This window comes from Mustela nigripes, chromosome 1 (genome assembly GCF_022355385.1).
Source record: "Mustela nigripes isolate SB6536 chromosome 1, MUSNIG.SB6536, whole genome shotgun sequence".
Classification (NCBI taxonomy): Eukaryota; Metazoa; Chordata; class Mammalia; order Carnivora; family Mustelidae; genus Mustela; species Mustela nigripes.
The window spans coordinates 38,824,279-38,849,080 of record NC_081557.1 but is presented as its reverse complement, the minus strand read 5'-3'; the positions used below and the strand labels follow the sequence as shown (position 1 = coordinate 38,849,080).

General features: G+C 42.5%; 1 protein-coding gene across 1 annotated transcript in view; it reads left to right on the top strand.

The window, feature by feature from the left end:
- The window catches only part of MICAL2 (microtubule associated monooxygenase, calponin and LIM domain containing 2), a 209,266-nt gene extending 192,355 nt beyond the window's left edge, over positions 1-16,911 (top strand). The window contains exons 35-37 of the mRNA XM_059408093.1: positions 10,414-10,516; positions 13,007-13,080; positions 16,387-16,911. Of these exons, the coding sequence (XP_059264076.1) occupies positions 10,414-10,516; positions 13,007-13,080; positions 16,387-16,571 (362 nt within the window). The 3' untranslated portion in view covers positions 16,572-16,911. The remainder of the gene's footprint in view (positions 1-10,413; positions 10,517-13,006; positions 13,081-16,386) is intronic.
- Positions 16,912-24,802: the final 7,891 nt, after the last annotated feature.

Below are 24,802 nucleotides of genomic sequence, written 5' to 3'. Positions count from 1 at the left end.
AGTCCTCTCCACTGTGTGGATTCCAGGCACATTAAGGTTATCTGCCCTAAAGGATTTCTTTACACAAAAAAAACCACCATGACAACAGCAAGACGTGCATTTTATATCACAAGTTAGTACATATAAATACATAATTGAATACAATTCATCAAGAAATAACATTGAATTTTGCTACATGTAAATGACTAGTGCTTTCCAGTCTGTCTTATTTTGAGTGCTTGTGGTGGCCCATTAAGTTAACTTTGCAACCCTCAGGTTTAAAAAACATGGTCATAATAATCTTTACCTGGAAAAATATTTGAAACTACATTACCAAGTGGCTGACTCAGCCAGAAATACAGAATGCAGTTCCCAAGAAGCCCAGAGCAGCAGAATGGTAGACTAGACGCTCTAACAGCCTATTCCCCACAAGTCTGCTTTCTGAAATACCACTGGCTCCCAAGTAAGCGAGGTAAACCTCTTAGGGCCAAGAAGAAGGAAGAGAAGAAGAAGACAAGTGTGCTGAAACTTCCACATGCCAGGAAGGAAGCAAGCATAAAAAAGAAATCCAGGGTTTCCTTAAGGATAAATATCAGTGGTTTTAGAGTTTAAGCCTTGGGACTGACAAAAAGGAGCGATGCTAACCTGGGGAGTCCTCAGCACACCAGTTCTTCCAGCTCCCTGAACAGCAAGTACAGATCCTCTGCGAAAGAAACCACGCTTAAGTTAATGCACTCGGGATTCAGACAAATTAAGTTCAATAAACTGTGAGATGATAATAAATAATCCTACAAAACACAAGGAAGTGAGCCACTAAGAATGGCCAAAACCACAAATTTAAATGGCCAAGAACTTCAACTACTATAAATTGTTACCGAATATATTATGTCCTTGTGACAAACGTTTGCAGAAATAGATGACACAGAAAAATGAGCAAGCAGAAAAAAACCACTACAGAAGTTGACAGGCAACACCACCTTTGCCTTGACCAGCCGTAACCACAGTCAAATGTAATATCGTGAGCTTCCTGCTGTGATGGACCAAGAAAGACACAGCATCCCATACATGGCAGAAATGCTTAACCTGAATTTTACCTCAAGGATATAATCAGACAATTGCAAACTAAGAGACAGTCTGCAAAATAACTCACAAATGTCAATGCTATACAAAAACAGAAGGTGGAGGGCTATCTAGGAACTGTTCTAAATGAGACTAGAAGACCAAAGAAACATAACAACTAAATAAAATGCTTGATCCTTTAGGTTTAAGTTTTTCTGAGTAAAAAGTTGAGAAAATGACCAGATATTTTTTTAAGTATTTTTAAAAAATTAATGGAGAGTCTGAAAATGAAAAATATATTCATTGAAATTAAAATTTCATTGAATGTATTGCACAGCAGCTTGGACACAGCTGTAGAAAGAATGAGTAAATTGGACAGTATATCTGAGGAAATGAACCAGACTGCAGCGCAGAGAGAGAGAAGGGGATAGAAAATATGGAAGTGTGGTTTGTGGATGGATGTAGAAGATGAAACAAGAAGGTGTGGTGCATGTTCAATCAGAGTCCTAGAAGGAGAGAATAGAGAAAATTAAGGTCATGTATTATTTGAAGAGATAATGGATGAAACATGACAACGAGGCATTTATAAATGTTAGCTTCCTTCTTCTGCAAGTGGGTGAAAGACAAAAACCTATAGAGACAGAGGTTCTGGGACACAGAAATCAAGATGAATTTGAAATACATCCATACGTACCTTGGCACAATGAGGGAAAATGTAGAACATCAAGGGCAGAGATTATCTTTAAGTAGATAAAGAGTAAAGATAAATCATCTCAAAAGGGAACAAAAGTTTTACTAACTGCCCTTTTCTCAACAGCCATAATGGGCATTACAAGACAGTGGAGTAAAAGGGTCAAACAGCTAAAAACAAAACAAAACAAAAACCCAACTCTCAAGCTAGAACAGTATAACAGAGAAACTGTATTTCAAGAACAAGTATACAATAAAGAAATGTTTATTTTTTTTTCTCAAATAGAGTTAACTATGTATAAACAAAATTCTAGACAATATACTTTAAGGAGAAAAGGATATATGCAGAAGGATGGTCTGAAATATGAAAGAAGAAATAGTGAATAAAAAAATAATAATTTGATGTAAGTAAATCAAATAAACATTGTTGATATAAAATAATATGGATTTTTAAAACAGAACTGAAGTACTGGATACAAGGTACAAGTTTGGAGTTGAATGATTGGAAGTAAAGCATCCCAGGACCCTTATATTGTTTAAAAGAAGGCTCAGACAATGTCATCTTTGTTAAGATATTAAAAATACCTTTTCAAATCTTAAATGTAGACACTGAAACAATGGAAATAAAATTAGTAACTTCCAAATCTGTTGGAGGAAACAAAGGGAGAAGAAATTTTTAAAAATAATAATCAGCCAAACAAAGATCCCCACTCAATTCCAAATAAAAACAGAAGAGCATTTTAGAAAGATAAAAAGATAGCACAAAGTAAGACATAGAAGGAACTCCAAATATCTCAGTAATCATAATGAAAGTTAATGAACAAGACAACTGTATGCTGTTTAGCAAATCCATATAAAATATAAATACACAACAAGTATACTAACTAAACACAGCTGGGGGTAGTATGTGTTTAAAATTCTCCATGACAAAAATATTTAAGAAATGAGAAAAAAAAATCTGGAGGTAATTACATTAAAAGCAGATAAAATAGCCTTTAATACCAAAACGATGATTAGAAATAAACAGGAATAAAATTACTACATAATTTTTATTTTTTAAAAAAGATTTTGTTTATCCATTCACTTGAGAGTGAGAGAGAAAGCACAAGTCATGGGAAGGGGGAGAGGGAGAGGGACAAGCAGACTTTGTGCTTGTCCCTCTCCCTCTGTCCAGAGGGGCTCCCAGCACTGAGCCTGATGCGGGACTTGATCCCTGGACCCTAATCAGGAGCTGAGTGAAACCAAGAGTTAGAAACTCAACCAACTGAGCCACCCAGGTGCCCCATATTATTACATAAGTCTTAAATGATCAACTCACCAGGAAGATATCACAGTTTTAAATGTGTATGTATTGGCAATAATACGCTCATAATATATACATCAACAAAAAAAGATAAACTACAGGGAGAATTTCTACTACTGCGGCAGGAGATTTTAGAATATCTGCCAATGGCAGTCAAGCAGACCCAACAAAGGTGTAAATGTGAACAATGCAACTAATAACCTTAATTTAAAAGACATTTATAAATTCCTCTACCACAAACATAGAGAACATATATTCTTCTCAAGTTCACATGGTGATTTATAAAAATTAACCATATTAGTTCGTAAAATAAATCTCAGAGAAATTAAATTACACAGACCGCATCCGATAGTACCATGTACTTACCATGTACTTAACTTAGAAGTGAGAAGCCAAGAGATAATTTCTAAAACCATGCGTTTGGGAAGTTAAAAGATAGATTTCTCAGGGCGCCTGGGTGGCTCAGTGGGTTAAGCCTCTACCTTCAGCTCAGGTCATGATCTCAGGGTCCTGGGATCGAGCCCCGTATCGGGCTCTCTGCTTAGCGGGGAGCCTGCTTCCCCCCCTCTCTCTGCCTTCTTCTCTGCCTACTTGTGATCTCTCTCTCTCTGTCAAATAAATAAATAAATAAATAAATAACTTTTTAAAAAAGATACATTTCTCATGGATCAAAGAAAAAATCAAATTTCTAAAAATACTTGGAAATTTAAAGTATTCCAAATATTTAAATATATAAAAAAATAATACATAAAAGTATATATATTTAAATATCTAAATATATTTAAAATATACCAAAATATACCTTTACATACAGGAGAACAGTCGATCAAAACTCAGGGGATATAGTGAAAACTCTATTGAGAGGTATTGCCCTAAATACTTTTATTAGAAAAGAAGAAAGTCTGAAAGTTAATGAGTTAAGCCTCCAATTTAGTTTAGAAAAAGCAAAAACAAAATAAACCTAAGCAAGAAGATAATAAGCAGAAGGAAATGAAATAGAGTCATTCATTGTAAAAGGGAGAAGACCAAGCAAGCCAAATGTTGGTTCTTTGAAAAGACTAATAAAAGACTAGAAGCAGCCCTCTTAAACTGATTTTTAAAAAGAAGACAGAATACTGAAATAAACAGATTAGGATTGAAAAGGGCAGACGTAACCATAGATATGGCAGATACAAAAAAATAAAAGAATATAAATGAATATTTAATGCAATTAATTTTAAAATTTGGCAAACTAAGGGTGATTTAACAATCACCATATTAACAAATGAAAGGGGAAAATCACATGGTCTTTTCAATATAAGAAGAAAATATCATTTGACAAAATTCAACACTCATTTGGGACAAAAACTTTTAGCAAAAAAGGAATTAGAACAGGGTAAATGTTTTTAGTTTGAAAGGTTTCTTTGAAAATGTTATAGCAAACATCACTGTTAAGTGGTAAAATATTAGAAGCGTTTCTTTAAAAATCAGAAATAAGAGAAGAATGACTACCTCTTCTAGTCAACATTGCACAGGAGATGATAGTCAGTACAGTAAGACAAGGGGAAAATGGCATAAGGTTTGGAAAGGAAGAAGCACATTTTGTTGCTTCCAGATAATAGAATTATCCACATGAGAAGAACCCCAAAATGGACAAATAAATTATTAAATGTAAGAAGAGCCTGTATGACTGTTATAGGATATAATCTTAAAATAGAAAAAGCAATTGCATTTCTAGATCTCAACATAAAGCAATTAAAAAATGAAAGAGCAAAGATGTCACTTGCATTAGCATAAAAACATATGGTACCTAGGGAAAAAAATGAAACAAAAAAATGTACAGAACCTTTATGAAGCCAATTTTAATGCTTCATTGAAAGCCACCAAAAGATTCAAACATAATCTCACATGTACAAAAACCTGGTATAAGACTGCAGTAGCACTGCAGATCACAGGAAATGAGTGATTCTGGGACAAGTGGTTTTCAACAGAGGAAAAAGATGAAATTGAGCCTTACATCACACAAACAAATCAGTTTCATAAGGATGAAAGATTTATATGAAAAATGAAACTTGAAAAGTTAGAAAGAATCTTTTTAACCTCAAGCTGGTAGTCTGTAGACACTATGAAGGAAAAGAGAAGATAAGCCGCTACTTCAGAAACTACATCTGCAACAAATATAAACAAAAAAGAATCAGTGTTCTAGCCTATGTAAAGAACTCTTGGAAATCAATAAGAAATAGAGAAGCAAATATTTGCCTGTATAAAAATAGGCAAATAATTTGCAATGACATGGATGGAACCAGAGGGTATTTTGCTAAGTGAAATAAGTCAATCAGAGAAAAACAATTATCAAACGATTTCATTCATGTGTAGAATTTAAGAAACAAAACAGAGAATAATAGGGGGAAAGAGAAAAAGGTAAAACAAGAAGAAACCAGAGAGGAAGACAAACCATAAGAGACTCTTAATCTCAGGAAACAAACTGAAGGTTGCTGGGGGGCGGTTGGTGGTGAGAGGATGAAGTAACTGGGTGATAGACATTAAGGAGGGCACGCGATGTACTGAGCACTGGTATTATGTAAGACGGATGGGTCACTAACCTCTACCTCTGAAACCAATAATAACACTATGTGTTAATTAATTAAAAAAATAAAATGGGCAAATAATAAAAATATATATATCACAGAAAGAATACTCATTAGTAACTAGGAAAATGCAAATGAAGACTACAATGAGAAACTATTTTAAACTATTAAATTAGCAAAAGTTAAAAACCTTTATAGCACTAAGGATGTGGCAAGGATAAGAAGCCAGCAGAGCTTTTTATTCAATGTTAGTGGGAGTAAAAACAGTCATAGCTCTTTGGAAAACACTTCGGTTTTCTGCTGTGAAACTGACCGACCCTTTGCATACCATACTATTCAAGAAGTTCATTTGCAAGTGTATATTGCAGAGCAGAACATGAAGAGCAACTTAGATCTCCATCAACAGGGAAACGGATCAATTGCGGGTTCAAAGATATCCCCCAGGGGCGCCTGGGTGGCTCAGTGGGTTAAAGCCTCTGCCTTCGGCTCAGGTCATGATTCCAGGGTCCTGGGATCGAGCCCCGCATCGGGCTCTCTGCTCAGCGGGGAGCCTGCTTCCTCCTCTCTCTTTCTCTCTCTCTCTCTGCCTACTTTGATCTCTGTCAAATAAATAAATAAAGTCTTTAAAAAAAAAAAAAAAGATATCCCCCAAAGTGATTTTGACTGTTGAGGAAAGGAAGACCCCCCAAAAAAAAACAAACAAAGAAAAAACTATTGTAAATTATTTCATGGGAAAAAAAGAAAATTGAATGGAACAATACAGTTCAGCTTGTGTCTGTTGAGTATAGCAGCATAAGTAGAAATCAGTGCGGCTAGGCAGCTCTCTCTTGGACCACGTTTTAGAAGGACACATAAGAGAGATTAAGGAGACATGTAATGCAGGGTAAAAGTCTGGCTTGAACCTGTGGGTGTAATGCAGCAAAGAGGCCGAATCTGGAATTTAAAAAAAAAAAAAAAGCAAAAAAACCCCAAAAAACAAATAAACAACAAAAAACTCTAAAGATAGCAAAATAGTGCCTTTAAAGCTGTTTCTTTTGGATCGACAACAAGGAAAGGAGAGGCCCAGTGCTGAGGCAGATGGTGTAATGTTACATGATGAAAAAAGACAGAATTTCCAACTCTCAGCTTTTATGTTTTCTTTATCAAGGAAAATGGTTCTCAATCTAGAAATGTTAAACACATCTAGAAGAGGGAATTGAAACTGCATGAGAAATCTAGATGAGAAAAATGAGACAGCAATGAATTCAGGTTTGTAAGCCCAGGTGAAAGATAGTATATAGACTAGTGTCTTGGGTGTAGCGTTACTCAGAATTGGTTGAATGAACCAAATTAACCTCCTGGTGTTTGAAATATTGGGTAGATGTAAACTCCGTCTTTGGAAACCCATGGAGAATTCCAGAACCAAAGACTGAATGCTAGTATATTTTCTATGTTTCACATCACATGAGAAAGAAATAGGAATTCTGATCCTGGTCAAAATTCTAGAAAGCATTATGAAAGAAATTGTGAATATTTAGAAAGAAATTTAGAGATTATTAGGAACCACTGGTGTTTACTGAGAAGCTGTGAAAACAAATGTCATTTCCTTTTCTGGGTGGAGTTGTGTGGTTTGTAGTGCCAGTGGACATGGCAGACATTGTGAAGCTTGATTTCAGGAAATTAGTTTACCAAAGTTTCCTGTAACAGCCTCATGGACAAAATATAGACATGTGTGCTGGATGATCGGGTGTATTCACAGTGTGTAGAACAGCCTCACCCAAAGCCTGAGAAGGGTCCCTAATGATGGGCCAGATGGCTCTGTTCTTGGTCCAGTCCCATCTGACATTTTGTTTTTCAATATTGCATAAAGGCCCAAGATGCCCATTTATCAATTCTGCAGAAATCCCAAAGCAAGGACTGTGTCAGCTAGATAAAATATTCCAAAGATTCCCCTATGACGGAACAGAATAAACAAGATGATATTTCACAAGATACAGAAAGTCTTGAATCAGGTGAAAGAAAAGATCAGTTGTAGAAATAGAACCCGGAGTCATCAGACTTCACCACTGCCGGTGTGCAAAGACCACCTTCACGTGCAAGGTAGTAGGAGCCCAGTGAAGACACAGGGCAGCTAAGACACCTCTGTAGCCCCACGGCAGGTCTCTCCACTGTGAGCTGTTGATACTCTGTTTGATTCAGACTTGCTTTCAGTTGCATCCTGGAAAATGACTGTTACCATAATTATTGAGCTTAAACCACATGCCATTGCCAGGGCTGGGTTAAGGTCTTCGTGTGCACAGTCAATCCCACTACATTTCTGTAACAGATAAAAAAAGGTGGAGGCTCAGGGAGGCTATGCAAAGTGTTCAAGCCCACGTGGTGGGGGGTGGAAACGTGCAAGTTGGGTCCCAAGTCTGAGTTTAAAGTAACTTCTATGTTGTATATGATCTCTGGTCTATATACTTTATTCTTTCATTCCCTTCTGTGTTGTCATAGCAGGGACATGTTGTATTCTTTTTGACTGTGCAGTGTTGGCTTTCCCTGCTGAACTGCAAGCTCCCAGTTTCCCTAAGAGTTGAAACTGATGCTTATTCATCCCTGCCCTTGGCACCATGAACGTGACTTAGGAGATGTTGGTATTCAACATATTTATAAATTCATTCATTCATTCACTCACTCACCCAAGAAACCTAAGGAAGAATAATATATTGCTTATTTTCCTCCCTCCCTCTTTCCCTTTTAATCCTTTCTGGGTAAAACTTCACTTACATTATCCTACTCAGCCACCTTGAGTGTCCCTTTGTGTTCCACAGCATAGAGTACGAGAATCCTAGTGTGATGTTCAAGGGCTTCTATGATGAGATCCTCAGACATCCCAGACCTCACCGTGCACCCCTCCCTCCCCCTTAGCCCTGCCTGATCTATGTCTCTACTGCCGCTGTCCCATCCCTACGTCTTTGCTGACATTGTTCCTTCTTGGAAATGTCCTCTCCCATCCTCATTATTTCCTCTCCAGGTGTTACTCATTCTTCAACACACCCGTTCAAGTGCCACCTTGCTCAGGAAGCCTCATATCCTGGCCCGGAAAAGCCGCCCTCCCATGATATATAGCATTACCTGTCACTGTATCTCTAGTACCTAAAGTAGTGTCCAATACCTATTCAATACATGGGTGTTATTACATAGTGAATTTATGGATGAATGGATGGATCAAATGGACAAATGAATGAATTCATCAGAAGTCAAGATCTGCGTTATAGCACCAGTTACCCATTAATTATGTAATTTGGGGCACTTTATAAAATCTCTCTAGACCCAACTGTCCATATCAACAAAAAGGTGGTCAAGAAGACAGCGAGGGGGGCATCTGCGTGGCTCAGTCGGTTGGGCATCTGCCTTCCGCTCAGGTCATGACCCCAGGGTCCTAGGATGGAGCCCCACTTCAGGCTTCCTGCTCGGTGGAACCTGCTTCTCCCTCTCCCTCTGCCTCTCCTTCCACTTTCTCTCTCTCAAATAAGTAAAATCTTTTTTTTTTTTAAAAGACAGGGAGACAAGGGAACTCATTTTTATGGATGACTTACTAGGAACAAGGCAATGTGCTAAGGGTGTGACTTACCTTACATGCCTATAAGAAGGAGGGAAGGAGTGAGGAGGAGGGGGAGTGCTATACAAGCAGGAGAAAGCCTGGGCTTAGGATAAAGGTTACTTGAGTTCAAGCCCTGGTTCGGCCATTCACTAACTGTGACCTCAAGAAAAGTAATCTTCTAAACCTCTGCTTTCTTCAGCTCTCAAGTGGTGACAATAAGCACCCCTACTGGTGAGTCTGTCACAAGGACTAAATGTGACATCCCATGTAATGCATGGAACCCGCTGACTTGCGTGTGATCACTGCTTAATAAACAGTAGCTTATTACTGTTACATTACTTGCATGTCTTGTTGTTCACTTTAACCAGTGAAGAAGTAAAGGCTCAAGGTCACGTATAACTTCCCTCTGCACTGTCATCCCCTCTGCCTATGGGACACTCCAGTACAAATCCTCCTAGAGTGGCCATGGGCTTTGCAATACAGCCCGTGTCCTCATTTCAGGGTGAAATACTAAAAAGCCACCTCCATGTTGCTACTTTAGAAATACACCCAGGTTTTATCATTATATCTTCTAAACCTTTAGCATCTAGCATTGCATATCTAAAAGCAGTGTCAGTTTTCTCATGGTTATTCTTACATTCAATAAAGGTCGTAATCTAAGTTATAAGAAGATATGAATTTAGCTCTCCCAGTGAGACTCAGAGCTGGTAACATTTTTTTCCCCATTATTGGCTTTTCTTCGTGCAAAAATTAAAAATATCCATCGCCATCCCTCTATGATTAAATGTGGCGTGGGTGTTTCAGCCCCATGAAGGGAGCCACACCCCACCTGGGCACTCACTAATCATTTGATTTGGGAGAAGAAAGGGAGGAGGAGATAGTAACCAGGAGAGTATCTAGGGTTTTCTTTGGTGGAGAATGTGATGTGTAAACATACAGAAGTTTTACAGAGGACATACTCAGAGGCAGGATAAGTTTCATTTATGGCAGGGTGTTATCAAGATTACATGGCTGTTGGAGCCAGAGGATTCCTGCCCTCGGTGTCCAAGAGGACCTCTTCCCCAGAGCATGCCCAGGGGGGTGTGATTTGTCGGACCGCAACCTGCAACCGAGGCGTCAACAGGCCATCGGGGGGCTGCCACCTGCTGAGCCTTTTTCCGCTACAAACATGGCCACTAACGCAGCTCCTAACCAGGTTGATCACAGGGAGAGAAACGCCAATCTAACACATTTGCTGTTGATGTCTTAAGCAGATTCAGGCACACAAGATGAAGCACAGCTTTTGCAGGAATGGTTTAAGCTGGCTCTGGAGAAGAATAAATTAATGCGATATGAGTCGGAGCTACTGATCATGTAAGTAAGGCAACACAGATAACAGTGAGTCCTAAAAGCAAAGGGGGTGGGAGAGGGGTGGCTCGCCCGCCCAGGTTGAAGTCCCAAGAATTCTTCTCCTCGTGCATACAGAATTGTGATTGAGGCAAATTGATATTTGGTGTCTTGCATATCATGTTGGCATTAGCACAGAGAATCTTCCGTTGTCTGTTTTCTCTCTGGAGTCCTGTGGCTGAAATAGATGTCAGGTGACGGGTCTGGAGCTGGAGAGCATTTGGATAAGGTATTCTCAGTCTATCCTTGTCCCCCACCCTGGGCCGGTGGGGGTGGGGGGCACCTGCAGCCATGCACCTGTGATGGGGAGGCATGTTCTGGCCTCTGGGTATGAACCCTGGAAGGGCTTGGGAAGATCTGCCTGGCCACATCCTTGAGTATTTACCATACTGAGGGACTCTGAATGTGAGGTTGCAGGCTGCTGGGAGATCAGAATGTGGAGCTGGATCTCATCACACTGGGACCGAGTTGAAGGTCACTCAAGCCAGGATGCAGACATATCTCTGGGGTAACCATTCAACCCACTGCACTAACCTTACCCCATTGTTACCCATATTCCCCTATGGCATCACAAAAGTTAATGGACCCACTTGCTTCTTAGGGGCAAGTCTTTTACTCTAGCCCAGCGGATCTCACCTGGGGGCCATTTTGCCCCCCAGGGGATATTCACCAATATCTGGAGACATATTTGGGTGTCACACCTGGGAGGTGCTCATCTAGATGAGGTCTCTCATCTAGTGAAGAGAGGCCGAGAGTGCTACTTAACATTGTATGATTCGCAGGATGCCCCTCTTCCCACCACCAACAGAGAGTTATTCAGCCTAAAATGCCAATAGTGTCAAGATTGAGAAGTCTTTCCCTAGATCTATGGCAAGGCTCAGAGTAATCAAGAAGGCAGGTCTGCTCCAGGCTGGCTAATCCCAAGAAAAAAAGGGTGTGAGTTGAGTTCACCTAGTTTCTTCCCAAATCTGCCTCTCCCAGGGGTGAGAGTAAGAGTGGTCTCCACTCTTCTGGGGAAGGAGGCCAGGAGTTATAATCATTGAGCACCATGGACATGGAAAGAATGCCCAGGAATGAGGAAGAAGGCATCTTCCTTAGCAATTATTTTTTTCGATCACTGTTTTTTAAGTTGATACACGTGCTGAGACTCCGAGCAACACCTATCCTTGTCCACCTGACTGCAAAGCCCTTTTTACACAACCCTACCATCTGCCTCTGGACCAGATCTGAATCACAACGTTCATTCCACAAAAGCATATCCAACACATCCTCTGTGTCAGGAACTGTGCTGAGTACAGTGGAAAGAAGAATGAGCGGACCACAGTCCCAGCAACAGCAGGGCACAGAAAAATGACCCCAAAGCTGTGGCAGCTCCATGCACACGGCGAGAGGGGCTGGAAGGGAAGGCCAGGTGCTGTCAAACAGAGGCCCTATTCCCAGCCCTTCCCCACTTGGGTGTCTCTGTAGCAGTGAGCCTCTCTCACCTCAGCCTCTTTTTTCTCTCTCAAAACTCTCTCCTCTGGGTTTCTGTGATGCTGCTTCACTTGTTTTGATCGCTTTTCAGAGCTCAGATGGCTTCCTTCCTGGCTACATCTCTTTTTTTTTGGCTTCTCAGTGTAGGCATTTCCAAGCTCCTGTCTTCAAACTTTCCTTTCTCTGTAGTCTTCCTTTTAGGGATCACAGGGTTTCAACCACCATCTCTGACCCCCACAACATCTGTGTGTGGTCCTGATTTCTCCTACGTGCTCCAGAGTTGCGTTTCCAAAGGGGGGAACCTCCACATTACACACGGCCTGGCATGTGGGCCCCTTGCCCACATGTCGGATAGCCCCAGGCATCGAAAGGTCAAGAAGTGCCTAACTGACCTTCACCGAGAACGAACTTCACTCCTTGACTCTGCTGTTTCTACTGGCGGAAGCACAGAGACCCCAGCCTGATGACTCCAAAAGCATCAAAGACTCTTCTTTGCACATCTCCTACCACCGGACGGAGAGCTATGCGGAGGTTATGGCTCTGCCTGAACAAATGTCTCCTGTCTCCTCCTCCTGGTTTTGTTGTTTACCACAATCAGAGATCTGGGAGCTGTTAGAGGCAATACTCGAAGTCATGTTGCCCCTAAAAGAGAAAAGAGTTTCAGATTGTCATTGCTTCTCCCCCAGATTATACTATCCTTTTCTTAATGATCCGTCCCCAGAGGGCGGCCTGAGTGGCCTTCCAGATGCCCCCTGGGATCACATCCCAACCTTCAGCTGCTCCTTCATCTCTGGCCTTCAGCAGAACCCATCAGCCCTTCTCAGCTCCTTCAGCCCCAGACCTTTCCATTTAGAGATATTCCAAGACCCCAGTTTTAATTAAAAAGAAATAAAAAAGAATATAGTAACTATAGTCACTGAGCTTACTGACTATTTTAGGCAGATCTTCAGTATTTACAAGGTGTGAACATTTTCTTACCCCCAGGGCCCAAGAATTAGAATTGGAAGATCAACAAAGCAGACTGGAACAGAAATTAAGACAGAAAATGCTCAAGGAGGGTGAGTACAGGGATATGTGTTTAGACACCTGTGAAGGATATTTTTCCCTAGAAAGGCACTTGCTCAGAGCACGCCCCAAATCCCAACGCAGGGCACCCCTCCCACCTTGTGTGAGCAGCCTGGAGGTGGAGAGAGAGGCTGGAGAGGGGGAAGCCTACCGGCTGCCCAGCGAGACGCTCTGGCTGGCTTCGTTCATCTGGCCTATGAGGGCAGCATTGGACTCCGTCGCACCAGCTAAGAGAACCAAATCGTTCATTCACTCCCCCCCTCTATTCAGTTTAGAAATATTTGCTGGGAGTCTAGTATGGGCCTGGTGCATGGAGAAGAGCTCCCCTGCCCTGGGATCTGGAGAAGCCAGTGTGCAGATGGGATTGTCATACACCAAGATGAGGGCCAGGACACAGGTGCCTGACAAAGGAGGGCCTCATTCTGCGGGGCACTAGACTTGGTACCAGAAACAACCTTTCCCCCGTGGGCCAGGCCAGGGCACACGTGAGAAAATGATCACCGCCACAAAGGAGGGAGAATGGAAATGAATTCAGTTGACTTGCTCTCTTCATTATGTGTTCATTGGCTCTAGCACGCCAGGCATATTCACTGTTTGTGCCTTAGACCTAGGTCTGAAAGGACAAGTTCAATGATTTCTTTATACCTCATGGCCCAAACATGGCACCTCCCTATGGGGTTGCCTGGTACAGGGCAAGCACCTAGTAAATATTGGATATTAGTAAATATTAGTCATCATCATGGTTATTTTTACTTAGGCATTTTATCCCCATTTTACAGTTTAGAAACGAAATCTCAGCACGCTTGGCATGCGCGAGGTAAGTGGTAAGGGGGCTAAGGTTCCGGAACAAACCACCACAGACTCAGGGGCGCCTGCTCTTTCCCATGTAGTAGTGATCTGTGGACTTTCTTCATAGCCAAAAATTCTTTTTCTAGCAAAATCCTTACAGGGCTGCACTCACTATACAGAACAGATAAAATTGGTATACGTCGTTTGTATTTGTCAGATGGACTCAGATGAGTCCCCTGATGAGAAGCTGACTTTGAGAGAGAGAGAAGCTTTTTTTCTGTGTTAACTACCAAATAAGGACCAACACTGGGATATACCTAGATGAACAAAATATACAACATAATATCTGATTTATACATTTAATAAAAATTTCAATTTGCTCCATTTCAGGGTGGCAAAATAAATACCACCAACAGACCCAATGAGCCACTTTTGAATTTTCTTTTAAAAAAAAGAATTTTTTTTTTAAAGATTTTATTTATTTATTTGTCAGAGAGAGAGAGAAAGAGAGTGAGCATAGGCAGACAGAGTGGCAGGCAGAGGCAGAGAAAGAAGCAGGCTCCCTGCCAAGCAAGGAGCTGGATGTGGGACTCGATCCCAGGACGCTGGGATCATGACCTGAGCCGAAGGCAGCTGCTTAACCAACTGAGCCAGCCAGGCGTCCCTTTTTTTTTTATTATTATTTATTTTATTTTTTTATTTTTCGTGAAGATCGAGGATCATACATTTCTTCACTCCTCTCTGGTATACCCCCCCCCCCCAAATCTTCTTCATTTTGACTATACCTGAGCTCATCTTCCATAAAAGCTTTATCCCCCTAGTTAGCAAGAAAGAAAAGAAAAGAAAAAGGAAAGGAAAAGAAAAGAAATGTATCTCTCTCTAGTAAACTCAGTCTGATGGAATAATTTAGACAGTCCGTGTAGGAAGAGCTCAGTCTCTTTGGGATGAAAATGCTCAGTCTTGGAGATGGCAACCTTTTCCTTCTGTTCTGTTCTTCTCCCTGAGGCCAGGGAAGCCCAAGGTAGGTTTGTGTGAATTTGAGGTATTAGCTGTCTGTACTGGTTGCTTTGACTGGCTGAGCCCCCACACAGCTGTCCAGTCATTGGGCTGCCATTCTCTCTGTTGGCATTTGCAGCTAAGGAGTGTGGCTGGCATCCGCCCTAGCCTGGGCCCTCCTCGGTGTGCCTGGAGCCTGATGGCGTTCCCTGGCACCTCCTCCATTCAGCTTGGCCACATGTCTCTACTGTGGGACCATATCACTCTTCAACATGGGGAAGCCCTCTTGGGGGCCTATTGAACAGCTTCCTTTGATGGCTCCGGGACTGGTGGGCACTTCTGGGTCCCACCTGGGCCATACACAGCAGATGGAGAGCTGGAAAGCCAGACTCAGACCCTTCTCTCCCCAACCACAATGTACTGCCCCATGTTCACACAGCCGGCTTCTTCCCAGAATTCCATCCGAGGGGCAGGGTAAGAATCCGTTGGCCCCCAGTGTTCCCATCAAATGGTATGACATTTCTTGGCCCAGAATAGAGAGGCTGGAGCACAGGGCAAGCATCCTCTGCTTCTCTTCTCTCTCCCATAAAACATGCGGTGGAAAGAAAATGATGCTTTTCCATCTCCCTTTTGTCATGTATACCTTCTTCCTGACCCTGTCCTCAGAACTAATCCTGTTGCGAGAAACAGAGGCCCTTGGCTGCTCCAGGATCAGGCTCACTGCCTAGTCCCCAGTTTGCTGAAGGGAAGGGGCGAAAGTATTTAATGTAATGTCCTCTCCCAAGGCAGTAGTCTGGATGACAAGACTTCCATCTGCCTTGACATCTCTTTTGACTGTCGGAAAGCCATTACTACCTGTTTCTTACTCTTGCTTTCCTTTTGCAGCCATCTCGTGTCCCCCAGGCAATTGGAGGCATCAGGCCAATTAGGAAGAAGCTCTTGTACTCTGAAGGCAAAAGGGAAAACACAGTCACAGGCTAGAGATACAGTCCCATTGGCCAACCGGAGTCTTGCTTTGCTCCTGCGTGGTCTCCACTCAAAGGCTGCAATTTGTCATGAACTATACAGGAAGAAAAGGATTCTCTGTATTAAATTGTAGCCGCTGATGCAGATGGCTTACTCAGAACTTTGCACGTAGATTTCTTTGCTGCAGTTCAGACATGTTTAGGGGAAACAGCCTTTTTGTTGTTTGGTTTCTTTTTTGCGGGGGAGAGGAGGCTGGAGGACTAGGTCAGCCTTGGTGGATACTCTTTCCCTCACAAAGGGATTTCCCCCTGTTGCTTTATCTGTAGCCCCAAGATGAAAACTGAGCCGACTGCCACACAGAGCACAGTCCTTACGAATCTGTGGCTTCAAGAACAGTCCCCTGGTGTTAAATTCAATTCCTTGTTTTCTCCGTGGAAATTAAAAGGCAGAAACAAGTCCAAAACAATCAAGAAATGTCCACGCCAAGAGCTCTCTCCCTGGGCCAAACGTTACCTGAGGTCTCACGCTTTTCCTTTTTTGTTTTTTAGAGAGCCAGAAAGATGAGAATGATCTGAACGAGGAGAGAGAAATATTCAGCGAGATGATGCAAGTGATTGAACAAAGGGACAGACTCGTGGACTCCTTAGAGGAGCAGCGCATAAAAGAAAAGGCTGAAGACCAGCACTTTGAAAGCTTCATATTCTCCAGGGGCTATCAGCTGAGCAGGACATGAGCAGGCCCACGGGGCGCCCCCTGGATGCTGGCTGAGGACGGATGGGGCCAGGAACACCCCACGCACTCACGATTCCTTTGGCAGGAGCTGGGATACTTGGAACTTAAGCGATGCCCTATTGCCATCTTTTCTTAAACATGAAAATTCTCCCATCTGGAGTACAGCTGCCCGAGACCCTTCCAGAGATTCTAATGAAGAAAATACAAAGACTGTTATGAGATCAGCAGTCCCTCTGGCAGGTCTCACATTGGAGGTGACCTTGGCAGATGACCAGCATTGTTTTCCCGAGAAGGGGACTCGGAGATCGACTTTCCTGCTGCCTTTACCATTTATCTTCCCAATTCATTGAGTTACACGTCTCCAGGTTTTTAAGAAGCTGCCTTTTCATTAATATATCCATATTTGCCTTTTTTTTTTTTTTTTTTTTTTTTGCATGGATGACCGGTTTCCAAATGTCAGAAAGAAGCAGCCGCAGTTTAAAGATTAGGTTAATATTTAAATTGTGTTTCCAGAGAAAAAAGGAGAAACCTTGAGATTACTGGTTACATAAAGCAAATAACTCATATAGCAGGTGTTAATTCAATCCTGGATTTAATTTACCAGTTGTATTTGTAAGCCTTAATATTATATACATAAGCAATGAGAGTTGAAGACAACATTTAGCCTTAATTTTGTTTAAAAAACAAAACAGAAAAAAAAAAGAGAGAGAAAGAGAAAAGGAAAGAAAACTCTGCCCCTGGAACATAGTGAAAAGAATTTCTATAAGATGAATAGTTTTCCAGTGCTTTTCTTACATGGCTATTGGTGATGGCAAAAGGGAAACTCATTTGTTGATAAAGTGTCATTGAGGCAGGTGCTGCTACCGAAAGCACACCCACTAGAGATCCAAGATGAGGATGCTTCCCGAAGGCGGTCTTCTCGGGTCCAAAGACAAGCATCTCCAACACTTTGTCCAGGGATCCCCTCAGAACTCCATGGGACAAGGATGAAATCACTTCCGACTTCCCCCAGGTAGCGGAGTGCCATGACCCCATTTACCAAATGTAGGGACCAAATCCCAGACTGGGTCGTGGATTTTTTAAATGACATTTGCAATGTGAAAAGAAAGCCAAGAGATGGAGTTTGGTGCACTGACGAGGGATTCCTGGGCCCTTCTGATGGGTCCCATGCGAACCATGTTTTACATAGCGATCTGTTGTCAGAAATTGATTGTTTTTCCCTCAGTGGGATTCTTTGAAGATTCAGTCTGTCACTGACAAGAGATGGACTGAGGAACTCTTTGTTACGTGTTTGGCCTCTCTCATTTCTGCAAGTGTGTAAATGGGTCGCTGAACAGAAGGTGCTTTGCGACAGTTGACTCTGACCAGAGACCTAACTTTCCTCAATGTAAGTTGACCGTGAACCACTTCTGACTGAGATGCTGTCCACGCATGCCAATCTGGCCAGCCGACAAGCCGGAAATTAGAAATGTAACTGGGTTTCCCAAGCCCGCCCACACTCGGGGAGGTGTTAAATGGAAACTTTCCATGGCATACCAAATTCCAAAGGTTGCAATTCTCTTTTCCTATTTTCTTTCCTTCCTTCCTCTTCCTTTTTCCTTTCTTTAAAAAAAGAATCAGATCTTTTAGTGCATGAATTCTTCTATGAGGGAATATGTGCAAGCATCAAGCTATCAAAACTGTGCCATTTATGGCTATTTATTTTTATTTATTTATATATTTGGTGGAAATTGCTAATAGGATTTCCTCCTATTTCTGGTTTTCCTGTGTTATACTACGGGCTCTAAGATATTGGTATATTAGCTATTTAACAGACAACCCAGTTGTTGGGGACAGTGAGTTGCAGCGTATTAAAGATTTATAGAGGTAGTGAAAATAACATTTTCAGTCATTAGGTATTTAAAGTTAAGACTATGGATACTCAGGAATTTTAATTCATTTAAAGAAGAGAGATACAGAACTTCGGTTTTTATTCTAGAATGTTCAGAAATATCCAAACCCATTCTTTTCTGTCAGTTATGTGAAAGCGTGCTATCATTTCACAGAGGCTGCTCACATGTATAGTGTCTGGGTTGTTGTTATAAAAAGAATTGCCACTTATTTTAATTTGTTCTGTTTTCATCTAAAAGAAAGGTTCTCCCAAGAGGGCCAAGAAAGAAGGTGTTTCTTGGCCCTCGTCTTCTGTTAATAGACGAGGGAAGCAATTTGTTCACTTTTTCTTCTGCAGACTGTTTGTAGTTTAAAGCTGAGTCTTATCTGGCCAAGTTGGAACATAAACCTCGTACGTAACAGCCTTCTACTTACGATGGCTTTCAGCTTGGCGGTACGTGACAGTTTCAACGAACACTTCCAAAAGGACATAAATAATGTGGTTGTTGAATTATTTTCCATAGTTCCATTCCTTATTCACAAATAAAGAATGTTGTAAGACCCTCAAAATGTAAAATACTGTACATTTTAAAGATGGTTTTTTTTTTTTTTAACACAATACGAGTAGGAAGGATTATGATGAAAACAACTTCTTCTGTCCCATAAAAGAGCACTCATGATCAAAGCCGGACAACGTAGGGCTCTGGATGAGACATAAAGCCCCAGCCTCGGGTCATGTGTTAGAGACAGTCTCGCACAGCTTCTAAGTTAAACTGAAGGGCTCACAATGGTCGCAAGGTAAGGATTTAACATAAGAGGGACGGAGAGGACAGTTCTTAAGCTTCCTCTTCCAAACTATTTGTTGGTTGATCTATGCGTTTAACAAACATTCTCTGATTGCCTGTGGGGTCGTGCTGCCCAGAGCAGATACTGGCATGAGGGAAGAATATTCGTCCCCCACTCCACTCACAAATAAATGCAAAGAATAATAAACAAACAAACAATAAATAAATAAATAAATAAACAAGTACCACTCCCAAATAAATACAAAGATAACTTTTTATTATAAGCATCAGCTTAGTCTACTCACATTTGTCTCAAGCATAAGGACTTTAAACCCCAACAACCGCAGCACTCCTGTGGCAATTAAAATAAGTTCGTTTCTACAACTGTGAAAAGTAATACCAGCTTCTACCGTTTCCTTTAAACCTTGACTTGGGCAGTGTCAGTCTGCTTGGAATCAATCAATGCTGAGATGCAGCATGTTAATTGCAACCGAGAAAGGAAGTGGCAGGTGTTTCCAACTCTGATGAGCTGCAATGAAATTGATGTTTTCTGCATTCTGGAGGCAAATGACAATTCAGCAATGTCTGTCTTCCCGGGAAGCAGATTTACAGGCTTTTCCTTCCAAACTGAAAATGGCAGTAAGTCCCACCCAGGTGGCTGATCAGAGAAGCGCCTCAGCAGGGCAGAGGTGGCAGGGGACAGCTGGGGCTGCCACATGAACAGAGTGAGTGGCAGTCATTGGACATGGTGAGCTCGAATGGAGTTTACTGTAATAAGAAGGTTCACATACAGGGGAGCGTGTACTATCTCACCTACTGTTTATCTTCTAACCTCACTGCTGAGTAGCTTGTAAAAGATTAATTTGCTCCAAGCATTGGAAACTATTCATGTGGACTGAAAAGCGTTACATGTACGCTGCTATAAATACTGAAATGAACCAAAAATAAATGGTTTTCTGTTAAAGCAATCACAACGTTTTCCTGTGGGCTTGGTTTGGCACTTCCGAGGGCAGCATCCATTCCATTTCTTTCTTCGAAAGGACCAGGGCAAAGCTTTGATTTCATGGGGGAGACTGTGAATTAACAGCTGGATGCTTTATTCCCACTGGGGCACCTGGAAGGACTTACCTCGCCAGTGGATCAGACTGGAATGGGAAGAGGAGTGAATTGCCTCGAGTCTGTTGTTCCAGCAAAGAAAGTGACCCTCAGAGCTGGGGAAGGGGAGATAAGGAGCCAATTCTGGTTCCACCTCCCAATTCCTCTTACCTTCTCACCTGGCCTGGCCTGATTTTGTATTCCTTTCGCTCAGCAGGAATGCTCCCGCCTACACCGAATTGGCCTCTTTCTTCAATGCATACTTTCAAGACCAAGTTTATTTGTTTCAGTTCTTAATCCCAGTGAATGCAAATTTTCATGAAATGTGGCAGCACAATCCACCAGAATTGCCACATCAGGTTAGCCAAGTGGCCAGTCCCCAGCATTTCACACTGAGTTTCCCCATTGTTGAAAAGCTTTGTCTGCTGATGGAATATTTGCCATGATCTACTTTTTCCCATTGAATATTAACAAAAAGTAAACATAACTGCAGATAAGAGCCCCTATTTTGCAAGCACTAACATATCGACAGCAGGGGAAGCAGCAGCTAAGGCCAGACACTTTTGATGGCACTTTACAAATGTTCTTGTGCTCGTGCTGTGGCTCATCTGCCCTCCTCTGGCTCTCAGAGCCACAGACTCTCAACCTTTAGCTGGCCCCGTTCGTTGCAACTCACCAGCCCTCAGCTTTCCGGGCATGCGTGGTAGTGTCATGCTCACTCCCTTTCCCAGCTTGTTTCTAGAAAAATGAAAAGCCCAACCAATGCTGTCAGGGCTCCCCCGAGGAGCCCTCTCACCCTGATCGTGGTGCTGGGTACTGTGAATTCAGCTCACCTCACCTGCCACGTGCTGTAATAAGCTCTGTGAGTGCATTATTCCATTTAATCTTGGAAGCAAAATCCTTCAGATAGCCCATTCTGGGGATAAGACTGAGCCACAGAGGCTCAGTTGACTTGGTTGTCCAGGTACAAAGGAGTGAAACTAGGGCTAGACCCAGATGTTGGCCTCCAGAACCTGGGCCCTCGACCACCAGACTGTGCAGCCTTACCCTGTGTCCTCACCCAGACCTGCACCTGCTGCTTCCTTCCCTTCCTTTCCTAGATTGGTTCCCATTGTCACTCTCCCCCAGCAGCTCTCTGCCCAGCCCTGCTCAGGGGAAACTAGGCATGGAAGCCCAAGCCACCCCTTTGGCGTGCCTTGTGTTTCCTTCCAACCTGCATCTAGCTATACTCTAACATGACAACCATCTTCTAGAGCATCTTTTGTTACCTAACCTCCACCACCCCTCACAAAAATCTTCAATAAGCATGATACTCTAGAAAGATGCATCTTGTTTATCCCAGGTTACCAAACGCCCCTGACACACTGCCGTGGACCTCGAGGACACCTTTGGGGCCCAAATAGAGAAGCATGGCACGACACCATCAAATCCCAGGTCTCAAGGGTTGGGGAGCAAGAACATAGCACTGAAGGGTGGGAGAAGGTGAGGGCAGATGGAGTGTCTTGGGGACCAGCTGGTTTTTGTAGGTCCTTAGGTCATGCAGATAGAGAGGAGTAGGACAGAAGTCACCAAAAAACAGCACTCATGGTCCTGGGTGAAATGGAACCAAATAACTTGTTATTGAGACAGTAGGTTGGAATACATCTGAATTTAGTTCCTTTCCCATCCCCAGAATAATTGAAAATGTTCCCATAAGAGTTTGGGAGAAATGCATGTGTGTTTATGTATAGTAGTCCCAACACCTTAAGTGTGTGATCTGAAAAGATAGCTCAAGAAAAACCCAACAAGGGTGATCATTCCAGACATGGTAACTGGAGCTAAGAGTCTCTATTTCAGAGCTCAAGTTCCAGTTCTGCCTTTGCTCACTGGACACCTCGATTATGCCTGGATGTCTTCGTCTATGAAATGGAGCTGACCCTGCCTCCCTTCCTCCCTCCCTCCCAGGTTCCTTGCAAGAGTCTGTCTGCTGTACTTAGGCTCCAGTTTTAAAATGGGATTGGCCAGAATATGCCTTTGTCATTGGAATGGCCATGGTGAATCTTGAACTTTTCTAATCCCAATAGCAGAAGCAGAAAACGACATCTCAAATCTCAGCAGAACAGGGAAGAATGGGGGCAGTTCCCACGAGAGGAGGTAGAAGTTGTAAGCTAGGCCAGGGACCACACTTCCCAGAGCATTGTCACATCCCTTTTGGGGCTCTGTGTCTCCAAGCTGGGCTCTGCTGACTTCTTTGGTCAACGGTTTCTCAAGTACACCCTGAAAACACCATCTGGCCATGGTGACTGGCTTCCAGCTCATGGCTAGATGTAATATTTATCACCTTCCTCCCTACAAGGAAACATCCCGAGCGAAGATGGGAGTGGAGACTTGTTCCTCCAGGCCATAGGAGTCTGGAGGCAGGTGTGGGAGGAAGGTGGATTACAACCGATTACAACTGTGACAACCGTGACCTTGCTCCTCCAATCACGCCTGCATGGGAAAGGGTAAGGGAGACTTGGGAGTAATATTCGTGGCCTGTGACACGGACCACACACAAACAGAATCACTGGGACTCCAGGAATTCTTGTCTGGCTGTGTCTGAAGTGTCTGATCACTGCTTTCTCTGCTTAAAAGCTCTGCCCCTTTTGCTGTTCTTCTAGAGTGTTCTCCAGTCCTTTGTTAGACTACTCAAGTAGCAGCCACTGATTTTAGGGCCCCATCTGTGCATGTAGTTGGCCCTCAGCTACCATGCCCAGGTGATGAATCCCCCACTAATGTCTACAGTTCATTACTGGACTCTAAAAGGATAGATAAGCAGGCCACCTGTCTCAAAGATCTTGGGACACATTCTGCCATGGCTGAATCACTGGCCGTTTGAATGGCATCGTCCTGTGTGATCTTTGACAACACCCCACCCTCAGTTCCCCTGTCACAAACCAACTAGGTCTTTCAACTTTCCCTGCCCCGAGGGCTTTCCTCACTCGGCCACCCCCCACCCTGCCATCTGGCTGCCTTACCCCATGCAAGCATCGCTCTTGAAGGACGTGCTCGCTGGCAGCCTGGCCTTCAGAGGCCACTGCTAATATCCCAGAGTTCCCAAGAGGCACACTCCCTTAAGAGTTCTTACTTAAGTGTCCCACTCCAGAGCCATTTTATCTCTCACACATTGTTTTCATCCGGAGAGCTCTCTTCACTTTCAGTGATCAAAGAAGTCCCCCAGGAGGCTCTGGCTGGCTTTTCTTCACCACCAGCACCCTTGCCCAGCACTCCCACTCTGCAACCAGCCTCCTCTGCTTTGATGTGGTCAGACAACTCTGATTATTAATTAAGATCCAGACCCTTTGTAGGACCCTCTTCATGATCTAAGGGACATTTGTCCCTTAGACATGTATTATTTTGGTAGGCAGCCATAACAAAGGACCACAAGCTGGTTGGCTTAACATAACAGAAATGTAATCTCTTACAGTTCTCAAGGCTAAAAGTCCAAAATGAAGGTGTGTTCCCTCAATGCTTCCTTCTAAGCCTCCCCAAGCATCCCTTGGCTTATGGAAGCATAATCTCAGTGGCTGTCTGTCTTCTGTGTGTCTTGCCGTCATCTTTCTTCTGTGCATGTTTGTGCTCAAACTTTCCTCTATCAAGGACATTGGTTTTACGGGGTTGGGAGCGCATTCTCATCTGGTTTGCCTCACATCCCATTTTAACAGAACTAAGGGCATCTGCAATGACTCTATTGCCAAATAAGGTCACATTTTGAGGTTCTGGGGTGAGGGTTTCAATATATATTTTAGGGGACACAACTCAGCCCATAACAGATGGTATTCACGTTTGGGAAATGTACAACTTTCCCCAGCGAAAACCTCTTCCAGTCTGACTTGAGCTTAATTTGAGATGTGTTACCTCTATATTCTGGGCTTTTAATCTATACAACAACAACAACAAAAAGTAACACAGCAAAAGAAAAAGGAAACAGAATGCAAAAGACAAGCTGCTTAAATATGACAGGTACAGATCAAAAATACGATTTATGAAATCTGTCTGAATGGAGCAGACTCCAATTTTCTCTCCATTGTTTACCAGTAATAGTTACTCTTTCACTATTCTTTCATGATTACCCTACAGGCTACAACACGATTGCTTGATTTATCAAAGTCCAATATAAATTGTTACCTTCACTCTTTCCCAGATAGTGCCTGGACCTTGGAACTCTAACACCATTTATTCACTTTCCAATTGAAATGATTTTGCTTGTGCATTTTAATTTGATTTCTATATTTTTAAACACTATAAGACATTATGATTACTTTATTTAGTCAATATCCTTTTGAATTTATCCTTTTATTTGTGCTTTCTTCCTCCCTGTGTCACCAGGCTTCCATCTGGAATAATTTTCTTTATGTCATACACTTTATTTCAGTTTGGGTCCGCTATTGACAATTTTTCTCAGTTGTGCTTTTTAATGTAAACGCCTTTATTTTCTCTTTGTCTACCAAAGGACAGTCTTTTC